The 16,560-nt window shown below is 51.9% G+C and overlaps 1 protein-coding gene across 2 annotated transcripts; it reads left to right on the top strand.

The window, feature by feature from the left end:
* The first annotated feature begins 1,424 nt into the window (after nucleotides 1–1,424).
* CFAP90 (cilia and flagella associated protein 90) lies at nucleotides 1,425–16,045 on the top strand. Of its 2 annotated transcripts, XM_067030782.1 has the most exons (4): nucleotides 1,425–1,783; nucleotides 1,929–2,136; nucleotides 14,004–14,120; nucleotides 15,819–16,045. In XM_067030782.1, exons 2-4 carry the CDS (start codon nucleotides 1,990–1,992, stop codon nucleotides 15,996–15,998), a joined length of 444 nt encoding a protein of 147 aa, XP_066886883.1. In that variant the 5' UTR covers nucleotides 1,425–1,783; nucleotides 1,929–1,989; the 3' UTR covers nucleotides 15,999–16,045. The 2 variants fall into 2 exon arrangements, with proteins under 2 accessions (XP_066886883.1, XP_058919257.1); XM_059063274.2 differs by lacking the exon at nucleotides 1,425–1,783 and having other exon boundaries at nucleotides 1,870–2,136.
* The last annotated feature ends 515 nt before the right edge of the window (nucleotides 16,046–16,560 follow it).

The raw sequence follows: 16,560 nt of genomic DNA, 5'->3' as shown, positions 1-16,560 counted from the left end.
GTGCCTTCTTGTACTATTAACCCACTTATTTTTGTTTGTTTGTTTGTTTGTTTTGCGGTACGCGGGCCTCTCACTGCTGTGGCCTCTCCCGTTGCGGAGAGCACAGGCTCCGGACGCGCAGGCTCAGCGGCCATGGCTCACGGGCCCAGCCGCTCCGCGGCACGTGGGATCTTCCCGGACCGGGGCACGAAGCCGTATCCCCTGCATCGGCAGGCGGACTCTCAACCACTGCGCCACCAGGGAAGCCCCCTATAACCCACTTATTTTAAGGGCAGGGTTTTCATTCTTTTATCCTTCCCTCCCCCCACGCAGAACTTTGCAAGTACAAGTCACAGACACAAGGGACTTAAACACATTAGGCTCTTTGACCTTGTATTCCACTCATGTCCCCAGAATACATAATAGGATCATAGAGGAAAAATGTTTTTTTAAAAAGGAACTAAAATCTCTTGATAATTGAAACTGGCAAAGTTGGTCTTACCTATTGTTTCCTCCACCTCTGCTTCCGGCCCTGCAGCCTCTCAGCCTCACATCTGAATCCACTCCCCGGTGGTGGCCATTCCATGGGGCTGCACCCACCTCCTGACAACAGCATGCCACCTCAAGTTGATGCCTCGTCCCTGTCACTGTCAGCCCCGGGGCTTCTCTGGCACCGAGGAGCCCCACAGGAAGCCTAGGCAGCACTGGGCAGGGGTCCTACAAAGTCAGGAGTGAACAATCCAGAAGGCAGTCAGTCTCACTCCAGGAGGACTTGGAACAAGAGATTAAAAGCGCGTTCATGTTGAACTGTAGGTGGTTCTGAGAGGCTGCTCCATGCTCCTCAGAAAGTCTTGGCCAAGGTCGAGCTCCAGCTGCCCTCAGGGGTGACCTTGAGAATTCAACCTTATACAGACTTTCCTGCTGCACTCACTCCTCTGGTCCCTCCCTCCCGCTCCTTGGAATTACCTCTCAAATAAAGCAAGAGCATCCAAGCCCTTGTCTCAGACTCACCTTTTAAAGGTACCCAAGCCATTATGGCAACTGTATTTCTTACTGAGTCACCCAGTATCTGTTGAGTGCCTACTGTGTGCCAGACTTGAGTCATCAGAGAGAGTGTATGTGTGCAGCCATGCCCTGTACAGCTGTCAGTCTGGTGCAGAACAATTTGAAATTGAAATCGAAGCTAACAGAAGCACGTCCACACAGCTGTGGAAAAGGATTTTTCAATGAAACAATTTCAGTCTCACTTTTACTGAGGTCTCAAGATAATTGGTGTCGACTGCTCCCATTTTGCAAAGTGTGAGATCAGATCAGCTGTGCAAGTCTTGGGAAGACTCCTGACCATTAGCTGAGCTCCTATATCCGGTCTTTAAAAGAGATTGGAGAGGTTGAAAGAGGTAGTAGACTGTAAGAGATTTTTTTTTTTTTCCTTTGCTGGTGCTTTTATGAGGACCCCTGCCCAGGGAAGGATGAGAGCATGGTTGCCGGAAAGTTTTACATTACACACGCGGCCCTCTCTATCTTCTTATTGGGCAGCACTGTCCCAGACTCTCTTCAAGTTACTTAGTTTTCACACCTATCACCTGTCTTCGTCACCAGACTGTCAGATCCCGGTGGACAAGGGCTGCTTGGTTCGAGGCTACATCCCCAGCGCTTGCACTCAGTAGGTGCAAGGTCATTAACTGCCCAGCGAACAACGGTCTCTGAGTGAACGAACCGACACTGCGTGGAGAAGGGTAAGCAGGGCGGAAAGTGAGGATCCCAGAGGTGCCTCCCACCCGGAACCCCGCAGCGGCTTTAGCAGGTGAGGCTCCCCCGACGCCCCAAGAAGGAAAGACCCGGGTGTGCACAGAGGTGCCGGGGGGGGGGGGGGGGGGGCGGGGGAAGGCCAGCCCCACCCCCTCCCCGCCCCGCAGGCCAGCCTAGCGTTGCGCGCCCTCGGTTTCCAGGCAACGGCCGAACGCGGGCGCCGGGCAGCCTGCGGCGGGCGGGACCGAGCACGGCGGCCGGATGGAGGACGACGAGGAGGAGATCACTGCCGCCACGCTGCGGGGCAAGCCCCGGCCGCCGCCCATCTCGGCGCTGTCCGCCTTCAGCTACGTCCCGCCGCGGCGCCAGGACCCCAAGGAACACAGCTACTACTACCGCCAGGGCAGGGTGAGCGGCCCGGGGCGGGCTGGAGAGCAGGGAAGGAGGCTGGGGGGGATTGAGGGCAGCGCTACGCTGCGGGGGAGGGGCCGGAGAGCGTGCTGGGGGCGCGGCTGCACGTCCGGGGAGGGCGTCGGGGGAGGAGGGGGAATAGGGGCGGGGTCACACCGCCCGGGAGGGGAGATGGGACGGGGCTGCCCTGAGGTGAGGGTGCTAGGGGCGGGGTCTCACTGCCGGGAAGGGGCCCTGGGGGCGCGGCCGCACTATCCCGGAGGGGCCTAGGGGAGGGGGAATGGGGCACCGCCGGGGAAGGCGTTAGAGGGAGCAGGGATGGGGCGGGGCTACATTGCCCGGGAGCACGCTGGGGGCGGGGTTACACTGCCGGCGAGGGCTTCTGGGGGCGGGGCTGCAGGCCGGGGCCGCCCCGCGGAGTGTGGAGGGCCGGGCGGTGGGGCTGCAGATTCGGGTTAGGACTCCGGGGCCGGGGCTGCACAGATGAGCTGGGGCGGGCTCGAGCGGCACCGCCTGTGCGGGGTTCGGGGCGGGGCGCAGGGAGTCAGGGGGTGTCCGGGTCAAAGGGGGTGGGAGGGTGGGAGAGTGGCCTCCCTCTGGGGCTCCAAGACCCCAGAGTACCGCGACTACGACCACCGGCGTCAGGTGGACCCCCGCGCCCCCACGAGGGCATGGGCAGGCGCGGAGCCGGGTGTGGGGGTGGGGGGAGGGGAAAAACGCTCACCTGGAAGCGGGCCGCGAGGCCGGGCGTGCGTGCTGGGCGGCCGGGGTTGCTCAGCGGGTGTTCGGAGCCTTCTAGGGGTGGGTTAGGGCCGAGTTTTCCCCCGGGAAGTGAGGGAGAACCCTGGGCTTCTAGTCCTGCCAGGAGCAGCAAGGTGAGCCTGGTGCCCAGGATCTGGAGGAGGGTCGCAGGAGCGCGGGGCCACCCAGCCGGCGGGGGCACCGCTGCTTCTGGGGTCTGCCTGCCGCCGGCCTGGGCTGGCCCGAAAATAGCCACTACCTGGAGGCTTTCAACGCAGTGACTGTGCCCGGACCGCCCAGGGCGCGGAAACCCTCCTAGAAGCCCGCCTGTGAACGAGGAAACCTCGAGGCAGGGCTGAACCGCCGCTGGCAGGGAGAGCGCGGCTGGGGGCGCCCCAGGATTGTGGCCGGGCCGCACCAGGCGCACACGAGTCGTGGGGAAAGCGTGAGGGTCTGCGAAGGCCACCCTGCAGCCAAAGCAGGAAGAAAAGCGAAAGGAAAAGAAACATTCAGAATTGGCTGGGGTCGTTTATTCCTTTCTTCTCCATGTTTTTCCTAAACGTCTCCCTCCAGTGTCTTGTACCGTATGGCGCTGCAGCCTATCTTGCAGCTGGGCGAGCAGGGCCATCATTATTAAAAGGCGCATTGATTGGAGATGGTCAGCCTGCAGGGATAAGGCGTGGCCTGAAGAGGGATCTATAGATTGACCAAGTGCCTGGGAGGAAGGAGGTCTTTCCCTCTTGATGTGTGAGGTGTTCCCACCAAACACATCCTTTTCTTCTCCCTACCCACAATCCACAGAGCCCAGGTGAATCCCCATTTAGATCAGGTCAGCACACATTTGAGTACTTGCTACATGTGAAAGGACGCCACGGAGCTCAGCCGTGCAAACAGAAGCAGTAGTTTCTCGTTTAGACAACTGTAAGGGGTTGAACCGTGTCCCCCTATTATTCTTATGTTAGAGTCCTAATCCCCTGCACCTCAGAATGTGACTTTATTTGGTGACAGGGTCTTTACAGAGGTAATCAAGGTGAGGTCATTGGTGGGGGGCCCTGATCCTCTTTTCCGTGTAGGAAAAGAGGCAGTTTGGGCACAGAGACAGACCTGCGTGGAGGGGAAATGATGTGAATGGACAGGGAGGAGACAGCTGTCTGTAAGCCAAGGACAGGCTGGGAACAGATCCTTCCCTCATGGCCCTCGTGAGGGAACCAGCTCTGCTGACACCTTGATCTCCGACTTTGGCCACCAGAGCTGTGAGACAGTATATGTCTCACATAGAGACTGAGTTTGGCAGACTCAGTTTATTCTTCCTAAATTCACCAGTCTGACACATCGCTCCACCTTTCTGGGGCCAAATCAACCAAGGGGCAGAGAGACGCCGAAGGAATGAGGTGACCAGGGCTCTGTACTTGGAAGCAGATCAGAAGCGGGCAAGAAGTGTGCCCCTCTGGTGCAGGGCCCATGCATAGGAAGCCTCCTGGCCAAAGCTGCCCTGCCACCTGTATTCAGAAAGTTTTATTAAAACACAGTCACATGTCCATGTGTACGGTACTGTCAACGGCAACCACACAGAGTTGAATAGTTGCAACAGTGACCATGGCACCTGCAAAGCCTAAAACAGTGGCTATCTGTCCCTTTACAGAAAACGCTTGCCAACATCTGCTCTGATGTCTTACTGCCAATGGAGGGATGGGCCTTAGACAAATTAATGCAGAGTAGATTTTAAGAAAAAGAATTCCGTACTGTTGATAGCTGGGGTCACAGGCAAATTCAAGCCCTGAGGGCTTTAGCGTCACAGGGAAAAAAATGATGCAGGAGAAAGGTTAACACCTAAATAAAAAAGCCTTCAAAGCAGCAAGAACAACAAAAGACATTTCAAAGTCCCTTTGCAAGCCAGCTACCAGTGGCAATAATGACCTTGTATGTGCTAGTATTCAATCAGCTACAGGATTCCAGAAGCTGATTCTCTGACCTTGACATCATTTGGACTCAAAAGGATGAACTCTGTATCACAGGTCTGCTGGGGTCTCAGCTGCCCCTAAATTCTTTGTAAATAATTCCAGGCCCCGCTCAAAGCTGGGAAGAAACATTGCAAAAGTAGCTCTTAAGTCAGTTGCTGTGTGTCACACTCGCCGGTTAGTTCGTTAGTAGCACAGGCCCGGGAGTCCTGCATTACTGGTCCTCTGTGTTATTAGTTCAAGTCAGAGACCAGGCGCTTCGTCTCACCTTGCCCGTCTCGGGATCAGGGATGGAACAGCACCACATGCGTGGAGCTCTTATGAAAATTAATTTAACTAACGGGTGGAAGGTGGCACATCGTAAGCCCAATGTAAGAAGAGCGCTTTTTCTTACTATTTGTTCTTCTTCGTGATGATTAGAGTTTCCTTTCACTGAGGGTCCGGTCCTGGGGCCTTTTACCCTCCATCCTGTTCACGCTTGGAAATTAACACAGGTGAGGTAGGTAGTCTGCGTGTCAATCTGGTGGTTCCTGATGTTCTATAAGGCATCTCCCCCGCAGGAGCCCAAAGCCAAAGCTCTTGCAGCAGCACACTTATTTAAAGCCGCAGTAATACCCTGGATCTTAAGACAAATTTGTCCTCTAAAGCTGCCAGCGAAAATGCTATCAACTCCCGTCCTGCTCCCTAGGGAGCCTCTAGCAGTGTGGGCTTTTTCTACAAAATAGTGTTCCATAGATTCAGTTCAATGGTGTTTTTAAATTACTTTTTTCTTCTTCTGCCTTGTGCAACATTTCTGCTATTGAAATGGAAAGGCTAAGTCAAAGGAGAATGCCCTTTTATGACAGTTTTGATTACATTTCTCAAAGTCTAAAAGCTACATTAAAAAAAAAAATCGTAGGCAGTTTTAGAATATGCTTTCCTTCACGCTCATGTGAATTGTGAGTAGCTGTGTCTTGAGTGAAGCTTTGCTCAGAAAATCCAACCTTAGTTTTGGTGGGATTAGCCGACTTTCCGTGACGGTGTGTGGTGGAGAGAAAGAGGCAAGGGGCTGACTGTTTCTTTACCCTCCTGATACTGAATTTCCTTTTGCCTCGTGCAGCCAAGCGCTTGGTAAACATAATGATGGGTGTTGACTGCACAGAGGTGCAAAGGGGCGTCCCTGAAGGGCCTGTGCCCACGCCCAGGATACAGGAAGTGTTCAATAGCAGCTCCCCGAGCCCTTCCTGGACCCTCTTCACCTTTAGGCATCAAATACATCTGCCATCCAGGCTTGGCCACTCCTAGGGGCTGTGGAGGACACGTGAGCTCGGGTTCTGTTGCTGGGCCACCTGTGAAAATCTAGGCAAGTTTCTCTCTCTCATCCATCTTGCACCCGCATGTTCTCAAGTCCCAATGTGTACTAGCCAAATGCAAGTATGCCCGGCCCGCCCCCTGCCCACCAAGACACACTCCCCCTCCGGCCTGATCTTCTCCTTTGCATGTACTGGTATCTAACCTACTAAATATTTTACTTGGTTATCTTGTTGGTTTTTTCTCTCCTATTAAAATATGAGCTCCATGAGGGCAGGGATTTATTTGTGTGGCTCCTCTATCCTCAGCAATTGAAAGGGTGCCCACGGTCTCATAGTTGGTGCATCATAAATAGCTGCTGATGAACCGGTGACGGTGGATAAATGGCTGCGGATTTTTGAAACAAAGAGATGAGTCACCGATTGATGAGCTCAGCTTCTTAGACTAAACAGAGGTTTCCTTTGGGATTATCTGCTGTTTGGGTTATCCTTGACCTTGCTCTTCTCCTCGGAGGACCAAAATTGGGAGTGGACTCTGGTTGCCTCTCTCTGTCTGAGCTGATCACCCTTGTACTGTTCAGTGACCTGCCCCTGGGAGCTTAAGGCCTGGAGGGGGTGGGGCTGAGTGTCTTCCTCCAGGGCAGGTGGAAGGGGGGGCAGGTCACCCAAGAGGGAGGAAGGAGTGAGAGGAGAGGTCATGTGTGCCCTTCTAGCGGAAGTGATTCCTCTGGAGGGAAACACCAGGAATGGGGAATTTCCTACCAGTTGGTTTCCTACCAGTTGGTTTCCTACCAGTCACGACCACCCATGTGAGCACACAGTGCATGCCTTTCCACGTGCGTTTATGAATGCAGTCATGTGGGTCGAATTTTTAGATATAAGAACATGTTCACACGCGATCACGCATCTACCTGTATATATTTGCAGCATGCTCTTTTCATTTCATAGTGTATCTCAGGCTTTTTTTCAAAATCATCCCCTTTTAAGAAGTACAACAAGCAAATGATACATGAAAACAAACAGCATTTTCCCCAATATATTTGACCCAGTGACAACATGTAAGACTAGATTCAGGTTCCAGCCCCCATGGATGATGGCCTTTCTTCCTCGACGTGGGTTGCTGGGGGGCAGGGGGCAGAAGAGGGGGCGAATGGAGAGCTGGTATCAATGGAAGAGAGAGGTATGGCGAGCTGCGTCTGACCAGCAGAATAACAGTCACCACACGCTAGATTCTTCTCGTATCACACTTTATTGGAGTACAGCTTGGTTATGGAAAGATGGAAGGAAGACGCCGCAGCCTCAACGGCAGCTGCCTATATAAGATTCGGGGTACTGTGCAAGTCTCTGACTGGTTCATATCGGAGGCATGGCCACGCGTCACCTTCGGATTGGTTACTGCTCCAAAACCTTGTTAGCATATTCCAACGCATGCGCACTGGCTACAGGATGGATGATTCAGCTTTTTCTATCCTGCTTTGCGGCAACGCTTTGCCGCGCCCCACAGAGAGGCAACTGGCTTCATTCTTATTAAATTGATAAACTATTCAGATTATTTGGAAAGTTATGAAAATTGCCCAAACTTGATATCTTAACACACCAGAGAGGAAACACAATCTCTGCCACAGACCAAAAAGAATAGTTGAGTGTTGTCCTTTAAAAAAATTATCGTTATGTCCTTGACAAGCTACATTTCCTCTGAGAGAGAGAATTTTGAACAATATTAAAATTAATGAAAACATACTCCTTGAGCTTCACACACCGCTTGACTCCCAAGGAGAAGCACTGAACTTATCAGAAGTAAAATGAGGCCCCTATGAATCAAAGAAAACCATTTTCAGTCACCTTGGGAATTTTCCATTTTAAAAGTAGGTCACAAAGCCCTGGGTAGGCAAACAGTACCTGAAAGCCTCCAGGTGAGAGGTAGCAGTACTATGGCCCCTGAGGAGAGGAGATGAGACTAGCTCGGTCATAACCTTATTAATAAAGGTGGGCTAGGATGTGCTATGCAAACAAATGGACCCCAAACCCTGAGAGTCTTAACTAGCGGCGTGTCAGAGCCTGATCATAATGACAAAGTGGGGATTTTTAGCATCTCTTCCGAGCTCTGCATTCAACTGGGAGCCTGAAGTTGGCCGCGATGGGAGTATTTACACCACAGAAATTAGCAAACGCTACAGATCAGGTCTTTTTTCTCCAGAGAGCAGGTTGTTAACATAAATGCGCCAGTGGCCTTAAGCATATAAACATAACGTAATGAAATACAGCCCAACATGTATGTTTCTCCTGGGCAGGTCTCCTTAACGCAGTTACTTGGGAAACTGAGCTTCTCTGTTTTAGTGACTCCATTATTGCCAGGGCCTGGGAATCTTTGGGACTTTGGGTCTTTCCCTGGATCCTTTAAATTGCTGGTCAGTGAGCAAGAAGAGAGAGTGTGGAAGCTTGCTGAGAGTTCCTTAGGGACCAGGCCTAGAAGATGGTGTCCACTGGTTTCACCCACATTCCCTGGCCAGAGATGGTCACTTGGCCCTGGCCTAATTGTGATGGAAACTTACAACGAAGAGCGCATTTATAGTCAAAATGGTCTGAAAGGGAGGAGAAAATAAAGGACTTGAATCTCAGTTTGCTCAAAATCTTCCCCCAACTATTTGTGTGAGAGTTTGTGTAACTTCTAGGAGGAAGAGAGCTAGCTTCCAAGTTTGGGAGGAGGCACTGTGTATAATAAAGCCCACAACTCCCGAAGAGACAGTCCCCAGGCCCCCTGTGGGCTGGAGGTGGTAGGCCAGGACTTCGTCCTTGTTTATGAACTTGCATTAGTCATGATAAGCTAGGTTATGCTGCAGTAACAAACAACCCCCAAAGTCTCGGTGGCCTGAAACAAAGCTTATTTCTCATGCTAAGCGTCCAGCAGGAATCAGAAGGGTGACTCTGCCCAGTACCGTCCCTCAGTGGCCACCGAGGAAGCTGCTAACACTTCAGTCTGAAGCTTCAGGAGTCCCTGGCACCAGCTCTTAAATACTTCCGATTGAAGGGTCACATGTCACCTCTATGCACCATTCACTGGTGAGGACTGGGCTCATGGCTTCACTAAGCTAAAGGAGGGGGAAGATTAGTCCTCTGTGTAGTCAGTAGAGGAGCACGGAACATTGGTGATGTCTACCGAGCCAGCAGGTCTACCGATTCAGTTTACCTGAGTGGAGTGTTCTGTGGTTGGCTCTCCGGTTCCACTGCAATAACCTTTGTACTATCTCTATCCTTACTTTCCATCGTTCAAGAGATGGCTGCTTCTCCTTATCGCGTATGTTGTTAGAGCTGCTGTAACAAAGTACCACAGACCTGGCTGCTTAAACAACAGAAGTTTATTGTCTCACAGTTTCTGGAGGCTAGACATCCGAAATCAAGGTGCTGGCAGGGTCGGTCCCTTCGGAGGCCGTGAGGGAGAAGCTGTGCCCCGCCTCCCTCCTTAGCTCAGTCGTCTTCCCCCTGTGTCTCTTCACATCATCTTCACTTTCTGCCTATTGGTGTCTGTGTGCAAATTCTTTTAATAAGGGCACCAGTCTTATTGGCTTAGGGACCCACCCTATCCCAGTCTGACCTCAACCGATTATGCCTTCAGTAATCTTATTCCCAAATAAGGTCATGTTCTGAGGCACTAGGGGTTAGGACTTCAACACATCAATTTAACACACAGGGAGCTCACTTCCCAGTGGCCCTGGCTACAGTGGTGTGGTCCCACCTGTCAACTTCATTTGCATCCACTGGTCACCCCCAGGCCAGACAAAAGCTGATCCTTCCTCCTTTGGTGCTACTGTACTTTGTACATACCTCTGTTCCTCCCTGTGTGTTATGTTGAGATATTTTAATCTGTGGGTTTATTTCCATTCTCAGCCTTTAGGTGGTCTCCTTTAAAGTGGGGCCTCCCTATTTCTGTTCCAGAGTCTCTAGGTGAGTGCCTGGCACAAAGGAGACCCAACATGCTTTGGAGGCTGAAAACTGAAGGCCCCCACTTGTCTTATGGCATCAGCCCAGGGCTGCAGACTGGAGTGATTTTTCAGTGTTAGGAGCAGGGGTCACCATAGGGAAACTGATGGTGGGTGATCAGACACCACAACCGGAATAAGACCAGAATACATTATAACGATACTCAAAACACAAAGGAGCTAAGGAAATCATGAGAGAAAAATAAAGGGGCTCTGCTTTGCCTTTTTTTTTTTTTTTTTTCCATACGCGGGCCTCTCACTGTTGTAGCCTCTCCCTTTGTGGAGCACAGGCTCCAGATGCGCAGGCTCAGCAGCCATGGTTCACGGGCCCAGCCGCTCCGCGGCACGTGGCATCTTCCCGGACCGGGGCACGAACCCGTGTCCCCTGCTTTGGCAGGCGGACTCTCAACCACTGCGCCACCGGGGAAGCCCTGCTTTGTCTTTAAAAAAAAAAAAAAAAAAAGTCATCTGTGAAATAGAGGAAAACCCTTGAGAGATTTTAATAGCAAAATATCAGGAACCCAGAAGCTCTGTTTTGTGGTAGCATCTAAATCCAGTTTGGCTTTTCTTAATATCACTTTGCTTCAAATCATAAAGGAATAAAAAAGACTGAAAGAAGAAAGATTAATAATTAAAATCCAGGAAAACCCAGATTTTTGGTTTGATTGGGTATTGGAAATGGACAGTCACGTTACTAACTAAGTAAGGCTGCCTGCGTGGTGATGGATTAATTTTTTCTTATTTTTCAATGATAGAAAAAAACTCGTCTTTACTCTGGAAAGTCCTGAGTAGGCAAAATCCCCACCCAGAAGACTTAAAGATTCTGATCACATCCATCAGCAGTGAGATTTCCAATAAAGACTCTTCTAAGATATAGTAGGCTGTTGGTACCTAATCCTGGGGATGGGAGTCCGGCGTTGCTGCTCCTAGATCTTAAGAGTATTTTAGGAGACCCAATTAGAATGAGAAGAGATAGGCGTTATTCTGTAAAGCTGCATATTGCAGTGGGTTTCTCCATCATAGGGGACAGAAGGAAGCGAGACTTCCTCCCTCGCTCAGGTAACAGCGATGGCATTCTCCTTCTGTTCTTGAGTTCGTTCCTCCCTCTTCAGTCTTCCTCCCAGGACAAGTCCAAGGACCCCGGGGGTTACTCGGTTCAGGAGGGGCAGGCGTGAGTGGGCCACCTGCACAGGAAGCCAGCACAAGGAGGATCCCTGTTTCCCCTGCTGTCAGGGCTGCCCCCTTGTGGCGGGGCGGAGCCGCGCACCCGGGAGCAGCTAGTCACTGCAGGGAGCGCTGCAGAGACGGGCCGCCGGTCTCCTCCTCTCTGGCCCAAGGTTCTCAGGGTGCAGAGGGGGCACCTCTGGCCGCAGGTGCAGCTCCCACTCAGGTGCTCGGTCCTAGGAAACCAGGTCATTCTGTTGCCCATGGCAGCTCTTTCCCGAAACACACCCATTTCACGGGTCAGTCGGGCCAGGAGGGATTTTCCAGTGACAATGGAACATCTGCATTATGACCAAGAGCCCAGGCTACGTTACCGTGTAAATGCGGACGATGTAGGGGTAATGGGGTTTCAAGTTACTGTTCGTGTCTGCCTCTGCCGGGCCTGGCCAGTAGCTCTGAACCCCAAAGGGAAGGGTCTGCATTGCAATACCCCCTTTACAGAAGGCGATCACGCTCCTTTGGAGAATTTGTGTCCCGCCATCCCAGCAGAGCGGGTGGCATCCTTGAGCTTCTGCTGTGTCTCTGCTGGACCCGCTGGCTCAGTAGCTTACCCCAAAAAAGGTTTGCTTAATCTCTCTAGGCTAGAAGTGAGCACGCAGCCAACCGTACCAGCTTCTGCGGCCATCCTACACACTGATGTTAGACACTGAGATGTCTTCTTCATTTCCTAAAGGTTTTTTAAGTTTGAATTTTATTTGATAAGCAAATGTCTGATTTTTGCAGGGTCACAGTGATGGATGTTTTCTTTGTGATATTTCCCCATTGCTTTCTTGCCTAGGAGGTCCCTTGTGGATTTTCCTTTCAGTTATTTTTCTAATCCATCCAGAGTTTCCTTTTGTCCGTAGTGTGACGTGAAGACCCAGCTTTCTTTTTCTGTTTTTCCCAAACAGCTAGCCAATGTTCACAGTACCAAAAGCCGCATAATGTATCACCTCTCCACTGATTTGGGTCTTTTGCTTTTTAATCCCATGCGTCCAAGGTTACCTTCAGGAGGCTGTAGGGTGTAGGTGGCCTTCAGGAGGTGTGAAAGTCAGGGCCGGCCAAACCAGTGCGTGCGCAGACCCAGCAGCTGAATGGGGGAGGGGGAAGACAAAGCCAAGAAGCAGCTCCTGCGAGGTGACCTCATTAAATGACCATCAGGGCACAGATTCAGAAGCCATGGCTCCTGTCTCTAGCCACTTGGAGTGACTCGGAACGTAGGCAAACCAGGATTCCAGCATCACCGAAAAAGCGCCTTGAACATGGTGCCACTGAAATTCTGAAGAACTTGAAAATAATGCTTCTAAAAGATGGTGGTGTTTTCCTGACTAGATGGTTCATGGCACCAGCACAGCAGCCGTGCCTGAGTTATCTTCAAACCTTCCCGAGCAGGAGCGGCACGTCTTGCACAGGAGAGCTGAGCTGTGAAGGCGTTTTCACGGCCGGGCTGAAGCGACATCACTCTCCAGCCGGATCCGCTGTTGTCAGCAGCTCTTGAGTTCCCACGCTGAGAACGGACGGGATGTGTTTTCCAACAGACCCGGCACACAGTGTGCGTCCTTTTCACCGTTACCTCCTACCTCTGTGTCCTTCAGCTGGAGGGGATGCTTCTAGCATTACCGTTCAGGATAAAAACAAACAAGCAAGCAGAGGCGAGAGGCCCCGTGATCCCAAATCCCAGCGAGGTGGCGCATCTGCCTTTGCTGCTGGAGGATTCAAGGCAGCTGGCACTTGGCCGGAGGAACATAAATGACAGGCCTGACTTACAAGGCGAAGATGAAAGATCAGCTAACACGTGGATTTCTTTTCCTTTTACTAGATACCAAATGAGGCAGTTTTATTTTTGTAGTAAGAAAAATTGGGGATAAAAAAATGGCGATGTTACAGATGGCAGCTCTGTTAATGGGATCATTTTCTAACACATTAGAGCTGTGTGTGTGAGTATTTTATACATATGTTTGCTATATATGTGTATATTATACATATGTATATATACACATATATAACATATACCAAATATATATGTTCATATATATATGAATTACAGTTTTTATAGCTGCCACATATGATTAAAGAAAATATTTCTCTCTAGAGAGGGAGAACTTCTATTTGGGTATATTGTCCTAGTATTCAGATATTGTTAGTTTTTCAAAGCGGTACAAGCCTATTATAGAAAATTTGAGAAATGCAAGAAAAGTAGAAATGAAGGAGAGGGACTTCCCTGGCGGTCCAGTGGTTAAAACTCCAAGTTTTCACTGCAGGGGGCGTGGGTTCGATCCCTGGTCAGGGAGCTAAGACCCCACGTGCCACGCGGCACAGCCCCCCCCCCCCCAAAAGGAGGAGAAAACACATATATTGAGTGGATTATCGTAATTTTAAGATTTGAGCCCTAGGGTGGAGTCAGGGAGACCAAGGAGCCTCTTCTGGGAAGGAGGGGTCCGTAACAGTCTAGGAAAAGTGTCCCTGGAAGCATCTCCACCCTGTTGGGCCTCTCAGGAACTTGGGGCCTGGCGTCCGTGCTCTGGTCACCGCCCGACGGGTCGGGTGGTGACCTTCCCCATACACGTTCGGCGCAGTCGGGAATCTCTGTACATCTCCACTCTTCATCAGGGAGAGTTTGGGCTCTCAAGCTGCAAGAAGCTTCCACAGCTCAGCCCTTGAATAAACCCTGGCTTTCTTTCTCTTTTTATTCCCAGACCGGAATCATTTCCCTCTATGACTGTGTTTTTAAGAGGAACCCAGGTTATAATCAGAAATTGCACCGAGACGACAGAGAACATGCAAAAAGCCTGGGACTCCACGTTAACGAGGAGGTAACAGTAAGGCAGGGTGTCGCTGGGTGTGAACAGATTCACTGTGTGTGTGTTTGTGTGGCACTGTGTTCAGCTGGCTGCAGCACGTAACTCACCTCTGTGAGGCTCTCCTCTGTCTCACTTTGCCAGCAAGTGAAGACCAAGCTACTGTCACAGCTCACTCCATTCTGCCATGTTAAACTGCGTATCAATTTTTGTGACTGTTGTTTAGTCCTCTAGAATGTAACAGCTCCATGACAGCAAAACTCAGGGCTTCTTTTCAATAGATAAATAGGTCTCTGCTTAACCTCCCAGGCCTGGCTATCATAGTTCTAAGAACACACTGGCCTTCCAGGCATGAAACCACACATGCAAGAAAGAGTATTTCTCCCAAGTTACCAGGCCACTGTATGTACCACATACGGCTCAGTTCTTCTTTTATCTCTGCATGGTTTTCTGAGAGGAAGGGCTTTGCTTCTCGTCAGCTGCACAGGGTGGGTGGTGACCAGCAGAGACAACCAAACTCACTGGGTGAGAAGGTCAGGCTCACAGCAGGCACAGGGGGTTGGAGGCGTGGGCGTAGACAGGGGGGTTGACAGGGATGGGGGTGGGGGAAGGAGGTTGTGCATCCCCTTGGCATGGTCGAGCCCACCTGCCGCTGGGTTAGACCCTCTTCCACACTAGGACATTGTCTCTGTAAATCCGATCCGAGGACACTATGTGTATTAAGATCTGGATTCTGTGTTAATATCATAATCTTTATACAATACACAGAAATCTGGATGAAAAAGCTTCTGATGGGATTTCTTTCTGGATCAGAGGATTTTTGCCTGTGGCAGTTAATGTTTAAGAATGCCACTGTGCCACTTTCAAAGAAACTTTTAACTGCTGTGAAATTAAGTAATGGAGGTACTCGGAAGTATCACCACTTAAGTCACGGACATTAACTTTGTTTTTCTGTTGTTTTGGTTTGTGTTAATTCATTCCAAGTTGGTAGTGAAGTTAGGGCTTTTCTCTCATATGCACACGCCTGGCATGACTTAGATCAAGTCAGAGTTTTTGAGCACCTCCCATGTGCCACTCAGTGTAAAGGGAATAAAACAGAAGTGTCTGTCCTCCTAGAGCTGACATTCCCACGAGGAGAAAGAAAAATAAAAGCCAAATAGATAATGACCTGTATGCCAGGTAGTGATAAGTGGTATGCAGAGAAAGACAGCCTTTTAAGGGGATGGAGAAAATGAAAGGGATGAAGGGGGCTGGGGACATGACGGGGGGCCTGGGGAGATGAGGGTGTCTGGGGGATGGAGCATGGGGAGATGGGAGATCTGGGGAGATGGGAGGCCTGGGGGGATGGAGGGTCTGGGGAGATGGAGGGTCTGGGGAGATGGGAGGTCTGGGGAGATGTGTATCTGGGAGAAGGAAGAAGGCGGACAGAAGGCAGGCAGGAGGAGCTCGGGGAGAAGGGAGGAGAGGGGGAGAAACAGGACCCTGAAGTCGGTGGGTACCTGTTGCCCCGTGCGAGATCTTGGTCTTTCCTCTGAAAGACTTGAGGACAGCGGCAGGCCCTGAGCAGAGGGGACAGGGTGTGAATTGGTTAGAGGCGCCCCCGGCGTCAGCGTGGAGGGGTCCTAAGAAGCCAGGTGCAGGTGGGGCGCAGGCGTGCGGCACGCGGGCTGGACAGGTGAGAGCGCTCTGCTCCCCGACCCTCACCCCCAACAGGAGCGCGAGAGGCCAGTGTGGGTGCTGACGTCTTCCGTCTACGGGCGGCGCATCCACCAGCCTGTGGAGCCCCCGAACCGGGATCACAGCCGCGCCGGCCATGTGAAGGCCGACTTCTACCGGAAGAACGACATCCCCAGCATCAAGGCGCCCGGCTTCGGGCACATTTCTCCGGCCTGACGCCCTCGCATGGCCCGAAGGGCGCGGTCGAGAGGGATGGCCCTGGGGGTGGGGGGGGCGGGAGGGGGGGACGCGGTGTGACGCCGGCCTGAGGGCCCCCGTGTGGACCTCCCGGGCCAGCGGGCGCCCCTGATGGGCCCCCGATGCGCTGGGGCCGCGGGAAGGACCGCGCAGGGCTGCTTCGCGCACGTTTCCTTGGCGACCAGCCTGGCCAAAGGCCCGCGACTCTGCGGACGGACACCTACCTGGTATGACGGTTGTCACGCGACCCGATTTCAGATGGAATGATGCTGGAGGCTGATCCATTATGAGCCTCTGAACAAAATGAAAACCTTGCTCCGCCTTGACCGCGGCTGCGCTGGTCTTTGTTCGCTCCGCTCCGCGCCTGCGCGGCTTCCTGGCGGGGGCGCTCGCGCAGTGGTGCGCATGGAAAGCGCCACCGTCTCACGGCACAAACAGTGCTTAATGGGGATGTAATGAAATTGCCTTTCGGCACAGCTGAACGCTGGCGTCTACAACATTCCTCCCCCCGCCCCGCCACAGGCCTGAGCCACAAATAACA

Source organism: Kogia breviceps, chromosome 4 (genome assembly GCF_026419965.1).
Source record: "Kogia breviceps isolate mKogBre1 chromosome 4, mKogBre1 haplotype 1, whole genome shotgun sequence".
NCBI classification, from domain to species: domain Eukaryota; kingdom Metazoa; phylum Chordata; class Mammalia; order Artiodactyla; family Physeteridae; genus Kogia; species Kogia breviceps.
The sequence above is the reverse complement of the archived record's forward strand: the minus strand, read 5'-3'. Positions and strand labels throughout refer to the sequence as shown.

Coding starts and splice junctions, on each gene's coding strand:
- CFAP90 (XM_067030782.1), top strand. CDS start 1,990: ATGGAGGACGACGAGGAGGAGATCACTGCCGCCACGCTGCGGGGCAAG. Junction 2,137..14,003: donor ACTACTACCGCCAGGGCAGG/GTGAGCGGCCCG, acceptor TTTTATTCCCAG/ACCGGAATCATTTCCCTCTA. Junction 14,121..15,818: donor GACTCCACGTTAACGAGGAG/GTAACAGTAAGG, acceptor CACCCCCAACAG/GAGCGCGAGAGGCCAGTGTG.